This window comes from Nomascus leucogenys, chromosome 14 (genome assembly GCF_006542625.1).
Source record: "Nomascus leucogenys isolate Asia chromosome 14, Asia_NLE_v1, whole genome shotgun sequence".
NCBI lineage: Eukaryota > Metazoa > Chordata > Mammalia > Primates > Hylobatidae > Nomascus > Nomascus leucogenys.
The window spans coordinates 12,931,491-12,947,787 of record NC_044394.1 but is presented as its reverse complement, the minus strand read 5'-3'; the positions used below and the strand labels follow the sequence as shown (position 1 = coordinate 12,947,787).

General features: G+C 40.4%; 1 protein-coding gene and 1 non-coding gene across 3 annotated transcripts in view; one reads left to right on the top strand and one right to left on the bottom strand.

Moving 5' to 3' along the window:
• PPP1R21 (protein phosphatase 1 regulatory subunit 21) overlaps positions 1 to 16,297 on the bottom strand; it is a 76,128-nt gene that overhangs the window by 7,808 nt on the left and 52,023 nt on the right. For both annotated transcript variants that reach the window (XM_030826981.1, XM_030826982.1), the window contains exons 16-19: positions 12,268 to 12,360; positions 9,295 to 9,537; positions 2,397 to 2,429; positions 170 to 286 (exon numbers count right to left, since the gene is read on the bottom strand). In XM_030826981.1, coding sequence (XP_030682841.1) covers positions 170 to 286; positions 2,397 to 2,429; positions 9,295 to 9,537; positions 12,268 to 12,360 — 486 coding nt within the window. The remainder of the gene's footprint in view (positions 1 to 169; positions 287 to 2,396; positions 2,430 to 9,294; positions 9,538 to 12,267; positions 12,361 to 16,297) is intronic.
• Positions 5,986 to 6,089, top strand: LOC115838414. The gene has a single exon (XR_004033443.1). It is a non-coding gene; the product is annotated as a U6 spliceosomal RNA (small nuclear RNA).

Genomic DNA, 16,297 nt, shown 5'->3' with positions numbered 1-16,297 from the left:
TCTACTAAAAATACAAAAAATTAGCTGGGCGTGGTGCTATGCACCCGTAGTCCCAGCTACTTGGGACACTGACTTCTCTCTTACAGTGAACAGCAGGAAAACAGGACAGTGTCCTAATTCGTGCAGGGGTTAGGAAAAAAACCACCAATCTAATTAAATCTACACTCACCTCAGCATAAAAATGCACTGACTTACTGTCAGCCAGCTGCAACTGAGACGTAAGTTCCACTATCCTTGCCATGTAGTGATTTTTAATTAAGTCTTCACGAGATTCCACATCTGGAACCTAAATAGAACACAAATACACATAAATAAACAAGTGCCAGTGAGATGAAGCATTTCTAGAAAAAAAAAAAAGACAACATTTTGTACATTTTCACTTGAACTTTGATGGGGAATCACTGTTTTCCTACCCCTCGAAGAAACTTCAGACATAGCAGGGAAGTGCATATTCCAAATTTCTTTTATTTAGCATCTTTCTATTTCAGAATGAGGTTATGGCTTCAAGAGAACAGAACTGAAGTAATGAGAAGCCCACTGGAACCATACCTCTCCATCCAGCTTTTATTAGCCACAAACCTGACTTTCTTCTTTTTTTTTTTTTTGAGACGGAGTCTCACTCTGTCGCCAGGCTGGAGTGCAGTGGCATGATCTCGGCTCACTGCAACCTCCACCTCCCGGGTTCAAGCGATTCTCCTGCCTCAGCCTCGTGAGTAGCTGGGATTACAGGTGCGCACCACCACGCCTGGCTAATTTTTGTATTTTTAGTAGAGACAGGGTTTCACTATGTTAGCCAGGATGGTCTCAATCTCCTGACCTCGTGATCCTCCTGCCTTGGCCTCCCAAAGAGCTGGGCCACCGTGCCCGGCCAAACACAAACCTGACTTTCAAAATGTCCATCCGTCTGACTCCTACGCCCTCCTCTAATTGGAAGAGGGCAGGGGAAAGGGGCATATTTATTGCAACCACTAAAATCCAAACATTCTTGTTTTCTCCAAAATTATCTTAAGACAACTCTAATGCTCTTAAACATACTAATAAATTTTTTTTTTTTTTTGAGAGGGAGTCTCGCTCTGTTGCCCAGGCTGGAGTGCAGTGGCGCAGTCTTGGCTCACTGCAAACTCCGCCTTCCGGGTTCACGCCATTCTCCTGCCTCAGCCTCCTGCGTAGCTGGGACCACAGGTACCCGCCACCACGCCCGGCTAATTTTTTGTATTTTTTAGTAGAGACAGGGTTTCACTGTGTTAGGCAGGATGGTCTCAATCTCCTGACCTTGTGATCCGCCCGCCTTGGCCTCCCAAAGTGCTGGGATTACAGGCGTGAGCCACCACGCCCGCCCAACATACTATTAAACTATTTCTATACTGAACAGTTTGTGCCCTTTGTCCCAGACTGGTATTTCTACTAGTTACTCAAACAATGACACCCTGTTGAGTTTAGTTTAAAAATAGACGCAGAAATTCATGACTATCTATATTACAAGAATAAATACAGAAATCAAAGAATCTACCAGCTTACTTGAACTATATTAACCAGTTTGCCATACTGAGTGGTAAGTTGGATGACTTCAGTGTTTATTTATTTATAAAGTTACATCTTAAAGTGGCCAGGCACAGTGGCTCACGCCTGTAATCCTAGCACTTTGGGAGATCAAGGCAGGTGGATCACCTGAACTCAGGAGTTTGAGACCAGCCTGGCCAACATGGCGAAACCCTGTCTCTACTAAAAGTACAAAAATTAGCTGGGTGTGGTGACATGCGCCTGAAGTCCCAGCTACCTGTGAGGCTCAGGCAGGAGAATCACTTGAACCCAGAGGCAGAGGTTGCAGTGAGCTGAGATCATGCCACTGCACTCCAGTATGGGTGATATAATGAGACTCTGTCTCTAAATAAATAAATAAAGTTACATCTTAGAATATTTCAAAATTCAAAAGTGTAAAGCTATCTGACAGGCCAAATCTGACCTGGGTTCACCTGCTTTGTGGGCAAGAAACAGCTACCAAGTACACTGTACTTGGTCAAGGCCCTAGATAGCCCTTGCTAAGCCGTGCTTTCCTGGCTGCCCACTGCGAGGACTAACACGGCTCTCAGCCTCATGTAGTATGCCAGTGAATGAAGGCCCAAGCAGGAGCCACACCTTGTCAAATCTCCATGGCAAGTCACTCAACAAGGCAATTACAAAAACAGGCTATAATTTGTTGATGACCGTCAAAACATAACCAGAGAAAAGCTACATGGATCCATACATGAAGGTGGAAAACATGGCTCCCCATTTGCTAGAAGTGTCAGGAAAAAACAACAATAACAATTAGACAAAGATGGCTTTTGCAGGACTTTGTCAACAAACATGCTGCCAGATATTTACTAACAAACAACATGATGACAAGCACATGTTACCTCACTGTCAGATGTCCTGGTTAAAGTCCCAATCTAGAACATAAGGGGAAAAATCTTTTAGAACAGAATGTGTACATTTCAAGCACAATAGATCAAACACATGTAATATTTTCTCCTCTCCGTTCACAGAGCATTGAGGGTACAGAACTAGAAGATCATCCTTGGACTGTCTTTTACTACTAGGACATGAAGATAGGTAACTGCATTTACTATTTCTGCCATGAGGCAGTAACCAGTAATGATCATCACTAAATCTTCTATCAAAATGCTGATTAGCCATTCTCACTGAAACCCAACAAATCATCTAGGAGAGAGGAGAAGATCAGCTTTTAACCACAACTTGCCATTTCTACACCTACTCCCAAAGCAGTAGCCAAGAAGGGGTAAAGACGGTTTTACAGTGACCATAATAATTAAACATTCCAAACAGAAAATGCAAATAATAAACTCTAGTTGAAAGCTCTAAAGGAGAAGAAATAAATATACTTTTGATATAACGTTATTATGACATAAGCATAAATTTCAGATTTCAATTAATAAAAACAAAAATGTAATTTTAAACACATTAAAATGCTGCTAGATTTTTTTCTTTCTAATTTTTTTTTAGACACAAGGTCTCCCTCAGTCACCCAGGCTGCATTACATTGGTGCAATCATAGCTTACTGCAGCGTCGAATTCCTGGGCTCAAGAGATCCTCCGTCTCCAGCCTCCTGAGTAGCTGAGATTACAGGCATAAGTCACCATGCCTGGCTGCTGCTAGATTTTTTAAAAGTTTGTTTCTATAGTTTAAGATTTCAAAAACAGATGGTCATGATTTCTGAATTCTGGTTATTGTTCAAGGTGGAGGGGCATGTGCTTGGGCACAATGACAAGGAAACTACTGGAAACTCAGTGTCAACGGATTCTGTAAATAAGATATTACACTCAATAAACAGTTTTGTTTCTTTGTTTTGTTTTGTTTTTGAGACAGAGTCTCACCCTGTTGCCCAGGCTGGAGTGCAATGGTGCGATCTAGGCTCACTGCAACCTCCACCTCCCGGGTTCAAGCGATTCTCCTGCCTCAGCCTCCTGAGTAGTGGGGATTACAGATGCACGCCACCTCGCCCAGCTAATTTTTTGTATCTTTAGTAGAGGCGGGTTTCACCATGTTGGCCAGGCTGGTCTTGAACTCTTGACCTCGTGATCCGCCCACCTCAGCCTCCCAAAGTGCTGGGATTACAGGCAAGAGCTACCGCGCCCAGTCAATAGACAGTTTTAATGTATTCCAAATAATTTCCTCTGGAGTATTGCTCTGAACACTGAGAGTATATCAACTGTATGTGTACTAATGAATGTTATGACCACCTGGCTGTAAAAGAGTCTTTGATAAGACCTTTTAAAATAGAAGAGCCATAATTTTTCTACTCAATGAAGGAGAAGTAGCAATTACTCTCTTTTAGTTAAAAATTGCTTGGAATAATACTCCAATCATTTAATTTTACATATTCAAATATGACTGCAGTTTATAAAATAAACTGCGAAGAAACATCTATTCCAACTGCTCATCCTCACCCCCTTACTCCCGGGTTATGATCTGAAAATGGGTACAGCACCAAGTCCTTCAGAGGAATGGTACTGTATAAATGCAAGGAAAACTTTTTTTTTTTTTTTTTGAGACACAGTCTCGCCCTTTCGCCCAGGCTGGAGTGCCATGGTGCGATCTCGGCTCACTGCAACCTCCGCCTCCTGGGTTCAAGCAATTCTCTTGCCTCAGCCTCCCAAGTAGATGGGATTACAGGTGCCCACCACCATGCCCAGCTAATTTTTTTTTTTTTTTTAATCTTTAGTAGAGATGGAGTTTCACCATGTTGGCCAGGCTGGTTTAGAACTCCTGACCTCGTGATCCACCCCTCTCGGCCTCCCAAAGTGCTGGGATTACAGGAGTGAGCCACCGCGCCCAGCGATGCAAGGAAAGATTTTAACACAGATTACTTTAACATTTTCTCATATGACACTAACAATAGTATAAACTGATATAGTCCTTTTAAAAAATAATTTGATAAAAAAGATCAAGGAATTTGAAAATATTCATGCCTTCTGAAGTAGTAATTCCAACCTTAAGAATACATCCGGAGGTAATCATTTAACATGCAGAAATAACCTTATACATAAAAATGAGATATTATTTAGAATAGCAAAAGTTATAACCAATGTCTAATCATAGGTAAACTATTATAGATATGGAATACATGAAATCAGTAAGTTTATACTGAGTTTCTTATAACAGGATGTTTATGTTTTAACATTATGCTAAAAGATTTGAAATTTTATGTAGTACAGTCTCAACTATATATGAAATTTAGTAGAAAAAAATGATAACATTGGTGGCTTGATTATTCAGGATAATGTCATTTTTATACTTCAAATATATGTTTAAAAATTCTATTAATTTAAGCAATGCTTTTCCATTCCAGCAAAAAACAGAAATGTGTATTGTTCTGTGCTTTTACTTTAAGGCTATTGCTATCTTTTTTTAATAATATATAATAGGTGGCTGAATATTCAAATTATAATACTAGGTATCTTGCTAAAAATAACAAGCATTTAACTCTTGAAATGTTACAGAGTCAGAAATAAGTTTCTAGGCCGGGCGCAGTGGCTCACGCCTGTAATCCCAGCACTTTGGGAGGCCGAGGCAGGTGGATCACAAGGTCAGGAGATAGACACCATCCTGGCTAACACAGTGAAACCCCATCTCTACTAAAAATACAAAAAATTAGCCGGGCGTGGTTGCAGGCACATGTAGTCCCAGCTACTCGGGAGCCTGAGGCAGGAGAATGGCGTGAACCCGGGAAGCGGAGCTTGCAGTGAGCGGAAATCGCGCCACTGCACTCCAGCCTGGGCCACAGAGCGAAACTCTGTCTCAAAAAAAAAAAAGAAAAAGAAAAAGAAAAAAGTTTCTATCTGAGGTTACTTTTCTTTTTCTGCCTCAAAGTGTCTGAACCAAGGTAATCTCCCTGTAGGATGAGCTTCCTTTGTTAATCAATTAACATTGAAATGGGCACATACTTGCTCCCAACACCCAAGAGGAAGAAGACAGAAAAGACACAAAGACACACACACATACACAGCCACACACTTAGTTCCCTTAAGGTCACTTAAAGGGCACAGGGGTAAAAAGAAAGGCTGAAAAGTAGAAACATCAAGGAAAGCAGAAAACTCCATCTCTTTTTATTTCTATTGTGCACTGTGTGCAAGGCAAGACTCCAGGTTATTTTTGGCAGAAATCTGCTGTTAGTAGTTAACCTGTCTTTTGTTATAGGAGTGCTGGCTGTGACCCTCATGATGGAGAGGAAAGGTATCAGGTCCTTTCCACCCCTACACTAACGAGTTGATTTAAATAGCAACCTCTAAAGTCACCAAACCCAACTAAGGTCATTATCACTCACGGCCCAACAGTGTTCAGTACTAAAGATTTTTCATGTCCCTCCCTAGAAATTTTTTTCACTTACATATGTAAGAATAGGGTTTTCCATTGAAAATGTTCAAATAAAAAGATAATCCAAAACTTTCAGCAACTGACATTAACAACTCAAATATACCAGCATTGTGCTTGTTTCAGCAGCACATGTACTAAAATTGGAACGATACAGAAATTAGCATGGTCCCTGCTCAAAGATGACGTGAAAATTCATGAAGCATTCCACGTTTTAAAATTTTTATTAATTTATAAAAAAAATATATGCCAGTGTTACCAATTCCAGCACCTCAGTAAGGCAAGCGGTAAGCAAATGAGTTTATTTGATTTTTGTTTTTTGTTTTTGTTTTTGTTTTTTTAGAGTCAAGGCCTCACTCTGTTGTCCAGGCTGGAGTACAGTGGCACAATAATAGCTCACTGCAGCCTCAGATTCCTGGGCTCAAAAATCCTCCTGCATCAGCCTCCGGAGTAGCTGGGACAACAGGCGTGGGCTACCACACCTGGCTAACAAATGAGTTTATGTCAGCTAATCTGTTTTCTGGCATGGATCAGACACAAGGCCATCTTGGTTAAGAGGGCAGGGCTTGGGATGAGACATCCCATCACTTATCAAGTGTGTGACTTCATGTGAGTTATCTCTCTTTGGTCCTTGGTTTCCTCAACTGTAAGATGGAGTTATGACAGTACCTAACAATCCCGTGTGAGGACTGACTGACTAATACTTTGGAAAGTCCTTAGACCTGCGTCAGGCACACGATTTCTATAATTACAATGTCATTGTCAGCAGCACCCTCCCTGGTCTAGTCTGGCCACCACCAACTCTAAGAAGAAGGAAGGAATGGATACAGACAAGGAGCTAAGGAGAAGAAATCAGACATAATTAACAGTCTGACCCCATCATTTGAGACAGACACTGAAGGAAAAATCTAAAGGCAAGGGAGTGGGGGCAGTTCTTAAACGCTATTTGGATGGATGTTGGAATTCTTTTGTTTGTTGAATGTCCCTCTCATTACCTCATTTATACACTGTAGCTAAATGCTAAACCACTGATAATGGAGGTAAAAACAGTCATCTTGCCCTATCAGAGGCAACATGCAGGACTTGTGGCTGGAACAAAGACTTGCCTTTGGTGAACACTACAGGATTGTCCTGTGAGCATGGCGACCATTCAAGGTCACCATGACCATTGGTCATGAACATTCATGGTCAACAAACTAGTAAGGTTTTCTTTTTGGTTTTTTTGTTGTTTTTTTTTTTTTTGTAGAGACGGAGTCTCGCTCTGTTGCCTAGGCCGGAGTGCAGTGGTATGATCCCGGCTCACTGCAACCTCCGCTTCCCGGGTTCAAGCAATTCTCCTGCCTCAGCCTCCCGAGTAGCTGGGACTACAGGTGCAGACCACCACGCCTGGCTAATTTCTTTTGTATTTTAGTAGAGACAGGGTTTCACCTTGTTGTCCAGGTCTCGAACTCCTGAGCTCAGGCAATCCGCCCGCCTCGGCCTTCCAAAGTGCTAGGATTACAGGCATGAGCCACCACACCCAGCCCAAACTAGGAAGTTTTTATTTATTTATTGCTTTTCTAAAAATTTTAATTCTTGTTGTTGTTTTTGGGTTTTATTTTTATTTTTAGATTGTTATTATCTTCTGTATTTTGCTTTTCTAAAAATTTTAATTATTGGGTTTTTCCCCCCATACCTCCCAGAACAAACAATAATTCTTTTTTTCTCTTCTATATTTTATTATGAAAAATGTCAAACATGCGGAAAAGTTGGGGGTAAAAAGTATAGTAAACATCTGTATATCTAGTATCTAGATTCAATAATTGTTAGCATGCCCATTTTGCTTTATTGATCTGTGCGGATGTATTTTTTTGTAAACATGTGAGCGTAAGTTGCAGACATTTTGATACCCTACTCTAAGTACACTGAAATCCATCTCTAAAAAGTAAAGATATTCTCCTAAATAATAATATCATTACCATACCTAGGAAAATTCACAATCATCTGAGGTTCTGACACTGTTTAGATGCAGTAAGGTCTGAAGATAAAATCTGGTTTGTATATTTAACTAGCAGGTATGCTCTGAATCAGGTGGAAGAACCATGACTTGCTCTTCAATAGCATCAATGAGCTTCAGGAGTAAAGTCAGCAGAAAAGCACACACCTTAGGACAGGGTCTTCAGGAAGCACCCTGGCTCTCAAGCTCCTCAAGCTTGTAAAAAAAATGTTTGTTAAAAAAAATACACCTAAAAGACTCCTTTGATTATGAGAGTTTTTCCTTCCTGATTTCTTTTTCTAGATTTTCCTAATTTTTTAAAGTGAACAGAATAGTGTAATTAGAAAACATTTTTTAAAGTAACTTTAAATTCTCTAACAGCAATAGAAATGTTTTTCACTTTCTAAATCACTGTAATTATCAATAAAGTAAGAAATACAAAGGTGCAATATAATGTGCCAACAATCTGCCTCATGAAAAAGAACCTGATGGGTTTCTACAGTATTTGTATATTATAAAGCTTTATACTCTCTAGGAATATATCATAGAAAGTTGGGTAAAAATTGTATTTGTGGTTATTTCTTTTTTATTATTACTTGTTTTTGTTTTATTTTACTTTCGGTAGAGACAGGGTCTCACTATGTTGCCCAGGCTGGTCTCAAAGTCCTGGGTTCAAGTGATTCACCCACCGCAGCTTCCCAAAGTGTTGGGGTTACAGGCATGAGCTGCCACTCTCGGCTTCCTGTGGTTATTTCTATTAAAGAATTAGGCATTTGGTCCTTTGTTAGAAAAATAATAACCCCATATTACAAATGTTTTTATGGAAAAACAGAATCATCTTAAATTTAACTTACTATATCTTTTCCAGGAACATAGTCCTCACCATGAGGAAGTCTCATGTAAAATCACAGGGAATTTAATGGTTACTTTTTGAAGGAGATATCCTGCTTACTAACCAGCTTTTTTCTAGAGTACATAGATCACTCCTGTTATGAACTGATGTGTAATTAAGATGGTTAATGTGGCCTGCGTGTTTGTGTCCCCCCCACCCCCAATATCCTATGTTGAAACTCTAACCCTCAAGGTGATGGTATTAGGAGGTAGGGCTTTTGGGAAGTAACCTAATAGGATTAATACCCTTACAAAAGAGACCCCAGAGAGCTCATCTGACCTTTCTGCCATGTGAGAACACCATGAAAATGCTGCTGTCTATGAACCAGGAAACAGACCCTAACCAGACAGTGAATCTCCCAGCACCTTAATACTGAACTTCCCAGCCTCAAGAACTGTGAGAAATAAATTTCTGTGATTTACAAGATGCTCAGTTTATGGTATTTTGATAGAGCAGCCTGAATGAACTAAGACAATGGTTAATGTTGAACATTAGATCCTTACCAATTAGCATTTGAAAAAGAAAACTGAGGAGGACAACCAAGAAGACACTTACTAGACTGGTGCTCTGAATGGGCTCCAACACAGCCTTAGCTGTGGCTTCATCCTGGCCAGCAGCATTTGACATGGCAGCATTTTCCTGGGCCAGCCCAACCAGCTGGGCACTACCTGTATTCTTCAGCTTATCTGCAATTCGCTGGTTTTCTTTCTCTAGCTTGATTTTGGCTAATTGTGCTTCCAACATCCAATGTTCTTTTTCCTGCTCCAGTTTAGAAATCTTTTCCAAACTCTGTTGAACCTTGAAAAGTAACAGTGTTGTATCTTAGAGACTAATACAGATAAACCTTAGTGGCTAAAAAACCATTTTACAGAATGCAAACCAAAACTACCCCACAGAGGTAAAAATATAATAATAAAGCTTGACCCTAGAATAGGGAGAGATTTATTAGACATGATACAAAAAGCACAACCATAAATCGAGAAATTAAACTATAGTAAGATAAAAAAAAACTCTACTCACTGAAAAACATCAAGAGTGAAAAGAAAACTCAGAATCGAATTAGAATCTGTAAAGAATTTATCCAACAGAGATCCAATAACTAGAACATATAAGGAATTCTTGCAAACCAATAAGATAGACAACTCAACAGAGAAAAAGGCAAAAAAAAAGAAAAAAAAAAACCCAACAACAAAAGACTTAAACAAGACTATAAACAAATTAAAAGGTATGCAATGTCACTAATTATCAAAGCACAGCAACTTAAACCATCCACTTAATTAAAATATAAAAAGCAGAGAATACAAAAATGGTCATGTTTGTGAACAATTAGAACTATAGGTTGGTGCTGGCCGGGTGCGGTGGCTCACACCTGTAATCCCAGCACTTTGGGAGGCTGAGGCGCGCAGATCACAAGGTCAGGAGATCGAGACCATTCTGGCTAACACAGTGAAACCCCATCTCTACTAAAAATACAAAAAATTAGCCGGGCGTGGTGGCGGGCACCTGTAGTCCCAGCTACTCGGGAGGCTGAGGCAGGAGAATGGCGTGAACCCAGGAGGCGGAGTTTGCAGTGAGCTGAGATCACGCCACTGCACTCCAGCCTGGGCGACAGAGTGAGACGCCGTCTCAAAAAAAAAAAAAGAACTATAGGTTGGTGCAAAAGTAATTGTAGTTTTGCCATTTATTTAAAAGTAGTATCAACAACCACAATTACTTTTGCACCAACCTAATACCATATACTGTGCTGAACACAAGCCAGACCTGCAAGAGCATAATTGCATTTAATAAAAATGCAATAACAGTATCAGGAAAAAAAAAACTAATCTATGGTGCTAGAAGGCAGGAGAATGGTTACCTTTGGGGGAGAGGAAAGCAGTAACTGGAAATGGGCATGAGGAAGGCTTCTAAGGTCCTAGTAATTTTTAAGGTAAACCTTTGCTATGAAAAACTCTCAAATCGTTTTTTCTCTGTTCTCACCCTTTAACAATCAATACAGAAGACTTCTGTGACCCCAAAATATGTGGGGATATTTCCCCACCAACAAACAAGTAGTCAGTTTTGTTGTGGACATCAGCTGGGTGTCCTCCCATTTAATTCCACCACTATCTACATGGAGATAGTGTTAGATCCCACAGATTGTGAGCTCAGTTCCCAAAAATGCCTCCCCTGCAGACAGCAGTCACAAGTGTGGACCTTGAGAACTTGTGACTAACTGGCTTTAAGTTGAGGTTCCCATGACTCCCTTTTTGAGTTTGATTAATTTGCTGGAGTGGCTCACAAAAGTCAAGGAAACATGTTTACTGGTTTATTACCAAGGATACAGATGAAGAGATTTAGAGTGAAGCAGAGGAAGGGATGCAGAATTTCCATGCCCTCCCTAGGCATGCCACCTTCCAAGAGCCTCTATGCGTTCAGCTATTCAGAAGCTCCCAAACCCTGCCCTCTTGGGCTTTTTATGGAGACTGCACTGGATAGGCATGATTGACAACCATGAAGAAATGTGACTGGATCTAAATCCAACAAGCTCCACTGGGCGCAATGGCTCACGACTATAATCCCAGCACTTTGGGAGGCCAAGGCAGGGGGATCACTTGAGGTCAGGAGTTCAAGACCAGCCTGGCCAATGTGGCGAAACCCTGTCTATACTAAAAAATTAGCCGGGCATGGTGGTATGCACCTGTAATCCCAGCTACTCTGGAGGCTGAGGCAGGACAATCGCTTGAACCTAGGAGGCAGAGGTTGCAGCGAGCTGAGATCACGACACTGCACTCCAGCCTGGGTGACACAGTGAGACTCCATCTCAAAAAAAAAAAAAAAAAAGAAAAGAAAAGAAAAAAAGAAGACCACAAAACCCAATAAGCCCTGTATTGTTTAGATTCTTCTCTGTACAGCAGCATTTCTTCCTCTAGGGTATGGGGCAAGACCTCCTCTAGAATGAGGGTCTTATGCCCTATAATGCGGTAAAGTCAGATTAGAGTCCTGCCTTGGGCAAGAGAAGATCAGAGAGAGAGATTCCATTTACTGTAACAAGGACTATGGGAGTTATGAGCCAGCAACTATGAACAAATATATACATATTTTTTTTTTCCTTTTTTTCTGAAAAGGACAGTGCCTCCCACTCCCACCCACTCCCCAAACTCAACTGACTACTAAATATTGCACATTTTTCATTCTTGTTCCTTTAAGAAATGAAAATAACTCAGAGTCACTACCTCTTGCCCCCTCTTATACTTTAGTATTTCAGACATTTAAATCTAGTACCTAAAAAAAAAGAATTAATCATCATGGCCAAAGTGTGTTGATATTACTTTAGTTCCAATTATAACACCAACTGAATCAAGATGACTTAGAGTGTCAACACGTTTTTCAACAAATTATGTCTATTTGCTTTTTAGTATGTATTAACTATTCACTTCACATGTTTATTTAGGCAGACTTTTGAATCATTCTACGTATCTTAAAAACTTTCTTTGGAGGATTTAACATTTCTGTTCTTTAACAATTTCCATAATTTTCCCAGTGCCATACTTGCTGTGCAAGGCCTTCTCGACTTTCAGTAGAGCTGAGAAGGATGCGGCGGTTTGCCAGTGCTTCTTCATAAGGCACAGACTCCAAGAGGGGCTATGATAAAAGCATCATAAGAATTAAAGAAAAAATATTGTATCACCCCTCCCCTGCATCCAGCATACACAAAGAATGCTAAACGAAGTGTGACAATAAATTCAGATGTACGTCAAAGTAGACTATTTTCTTTAATACACGTGAAAAGAAAGATAATTTTTTATTTTATTTTATTTTATTTTTATTATTGTACTTTAGGTTTTAGGGTACATGTGCACAATGTGCAAGTTTGTTACATATGTATCCATGTGCCATGTTGGTTTGCTGCACCCAGTAACTCGTCATTTAGCATTAGGTATATCTCCTAATGCTGTCCCCCCCCCAACTCCCCCCAAAAGAAAATTTTTTAAAAGAAAAATAATAGGTCGGGTGCGGTGGCTCACGCCTGTAATCCTAGCACTTTGGGAGGTCGAGGCGAGCGGATCACGAGGTCAGGAATTCAAGACCAGCCTGGACAATATGGTGAAATCCCGTCTCTACTAAAAATACAAAAATTAGCCGGGTGTGGTGGAACGCGCCTGTAGTCCCAGCTACTAGGGAAGCTGAGGCACGAGAATCACTTGAACCTGGGAGGCGGAGGTTGCAGTGAGCAGAGATTGTGCCATTGCACTCTAGCCTGGGCAACAGAGAGAGACTCTGTCTCAAAAAGAAAAAAAAAAGAAAAATAATAAAGAACTTAAAACAATTATAAATGGTCACTGACTTACCTTAGTTCGACTGATGACTTTACAATGGTGCAAAAGCAATGCATTCAGTAGAAATCATGCTTTTGAGTACTTATACATACAACCATTCTGTTTTTCACTTTCAGTACAGTATTCAGTAAGTTATATGAGATATTCAACACTACTATAAAATTGGCCGGGAGTGGTGGCTCACCCCTGTAATCTTAGCACTTTGGGACACCGAGGTGATGGATCGCTTGAGGTCAGGAGTTCAAGACCAGCCAGGCCAAAACGGTGCTACTAAAAATACAAAAATTAGCCAAGTGTGGTGGCACACACCTGTAATCCAAGCTACTCAGGAGGCTTAGGCAGGAGGATCCTTTGAACCCCGGAGGCAGAGATTGCAGTGAGCAGAGATTGCATCACTGCACTCCAGCCTGGGCGACAGAGTGAGTGAGACTCCATCTCAAAAATAAATAAATAAGGCCGGGCACGGTGGCTCATGCCTGTAATCCCAGCACTTTGGGAGGCCGAGACGGGTGGACTACCTAAGGTCAGGAGTTCGAGACCAGCCTGACCAACATGGTAAAGCCCCGTTCCTACTAAAAATACAAAAACAATTAGCCGGGCGAGGTGGCAGGATCCTGTGGGAGGCTGAGGCAGGAGAATCGCTTGAACCCAGGAGGCGGAGGTTGTGGTGAGCCGAGATCACGCCACTGCACTCCAGCCTGGGCGACAGAGCAAGACTCTAATTCAAAAATAAATAAATAAATAAATAAATAAAATAAAATAGCCTTTATGTTAGGTGACTTGCTCAAGTATAGGCTAATGTAAGTGTTTTGAGCACATTTAAGGCAGGCTAGGCTAAGCTATGACGGTTGGTAGGCTAGGCACATTAAACGCATTTTTGACAGGATTTTTTTTTTTTTTTTTTTTGAGACAAGGTCTCACTTTGTCGCCCTGGGCTGGAGTGCAGTAGTGTGATCACGACTCACTGCAGCCTTGACCTCCCAGACTCAAGGGCTCCTCCTGCCTCACCCCAGCTTCCCAAGCATGCACCTGGGACTACAGGCATGCGCCACCATGCCAGGCTGTTTTTTTGTTTGTTTGTTTGTTTTTTTGTAGAGACGAGGTCTCCCTATGTTGCCTAGGCTGATCTCGAACTCCTGGGCTCGAGTGATCCTCCCACCTTGGCGTCCCGAAGTGTTGGGATTACAGGCGTGAGCCACTGCACCCGGCTGCAATATTTTCAACATACAATGGGCTTATCAGGACGTAATCCCATCATAAGTCAAGGAGCATCAGTATAAGCTACACTAACTAAAACCATATGGACTTGCACCAAAATAGACAGATGAAGAACAGAATAAAAAATCCAGAAACAAACAAAAGCATACATAAAAATTTATTATGTGGCAAATATTGCATTTCTAACTGAATGGAGAAAAGATGGACTAAATAAATGGTACAAGGACAACCAGCTAATTATTGAAAAAATAATAATTATTTAGATCCTTCTTTGACATCTTACATCAGAATTCTGGATGAATTAAAGATCCAAATCTAAAAATTTATTTATTTATGTATTTTTTTCCAGCTACTAGAGGCTGCCTGTCCAAATGTAAAAATTTAGACTGTAAAAATGCTGGAAGAAAATATAGGTGAATGTTTCTACCTTGGAAAGTAACCCTGGCTAAGAATGATCACCATGAAGAAAAAGACCTATTTGATGATACAAAAATAAAACCTTCTATTTTGAAAAACTACTACAGAAAACTAGGGAAAAATATTTCCCACATAAACACAAAATTAACATTCTTAATATAGAGAGAGCTCTTTCAACCCTAATTAGAAACATTTATTTAAAAATAGGTAAGGCCGGGCGCAGTGGCTCACGTCTGTAATCCCAGCACTTTGGTAGGCCAAGGCAGGTGGATCAGGAGGTCAGGAGATCGACACCATCCTGGCTAAGACGGTGAAACCTCATCTCTACTAAAAGTACAAAAAATTAGCCAGAAGTGGTGGCGGGCGCCTGTAGTCCCAGCTACTCGGGAGGCTGAGGCAGGAGAATGGTATGAACCCGGGAGGCGGAGCCGAGATCATGCCACTGCACTCCAGCCTGGGTGACAGTGCAAGACTCTGTCTCAAAAAAAAAAAAAGCTAAATGACCTAAAGAGAGAATTTATACAATAAACACAAGTGATAACTATGAAAGGATGTTCCACCTCATTAACAAGCAAATATATATATATAAACCAAAACAACAGAAAGAAACCTCTCCTGAGATTGACAAATACTATATGCATGGGTTAAATTCGTATTTCTACTACTGGCAAACTATAAATAGGTAACCTTCCTGAAGTATAGTCTGGAAAAACATGCCAAAATTTGAAACACTCACAGACTTTGAACCAGCAATTCACATAGGGAGATAGGTAGCTTTTATACTGTGGGAAGTATCCTTCAGAGTGCCCATTTTGAAGGACAACTGGCAACTACTATTAAAACTTAAAATGTACAAGCCACATGGCCTACAACATTCTAATTCTCATATTCCACCCATGTGCCCAAGGAAACATTTACAAGGCTATCCATTGCAGTATTATTGTAACAGTAAAAAAGTGGAATTAACCTAAATGCCTACCAATTAAGGGAAACCTAAAGAAACTATGGAACATCCATATTATAGAATTCTATGCCGTATCTAAAAGGAATATAGTGAGTTCCACATGTAACGATACAGACAGTCTCTAAATCATTATTTTAAACAAAAAAAAGCAAATTGTACAATGAAACATGCATTTGGGAAGAAAAAAGGAGAAAAGAACAAAAGAAAAGGGAAGGAAGGAGGGAAGGAAGGAAGGAAGGAAGGAAGGAAGGAAGGAAGGAAGGAAGGAAGGAAAATTCTGTGTATTGTTTATAGATTGCACGCTTATAAATGCTCAAAGAGCCTGAAAGGTTACATATCAAACTGATAATTATGGTTACCTCTAGAGAGGAACTGGAATTAGGGATTATAATTTACCTGTAATGATCTAATTTAATATAAGAACGTGTTTATGCACTGCATAGTTAAAACGTTTAAAGAAATGAAGAGAAAAAAGTAAAATGCACAAATTGCAGGTGCAAGAATATCCACTGTAGCACTCCACTGTAACAGTGAAAAACAGGCAACAACTTAAATATCAACCAGCAATGAATTCATTAAATTATACATTTACAGAAGGAAACACTATAAATAAATGATGACAGCTGGCAGCTCTGGGTGCATT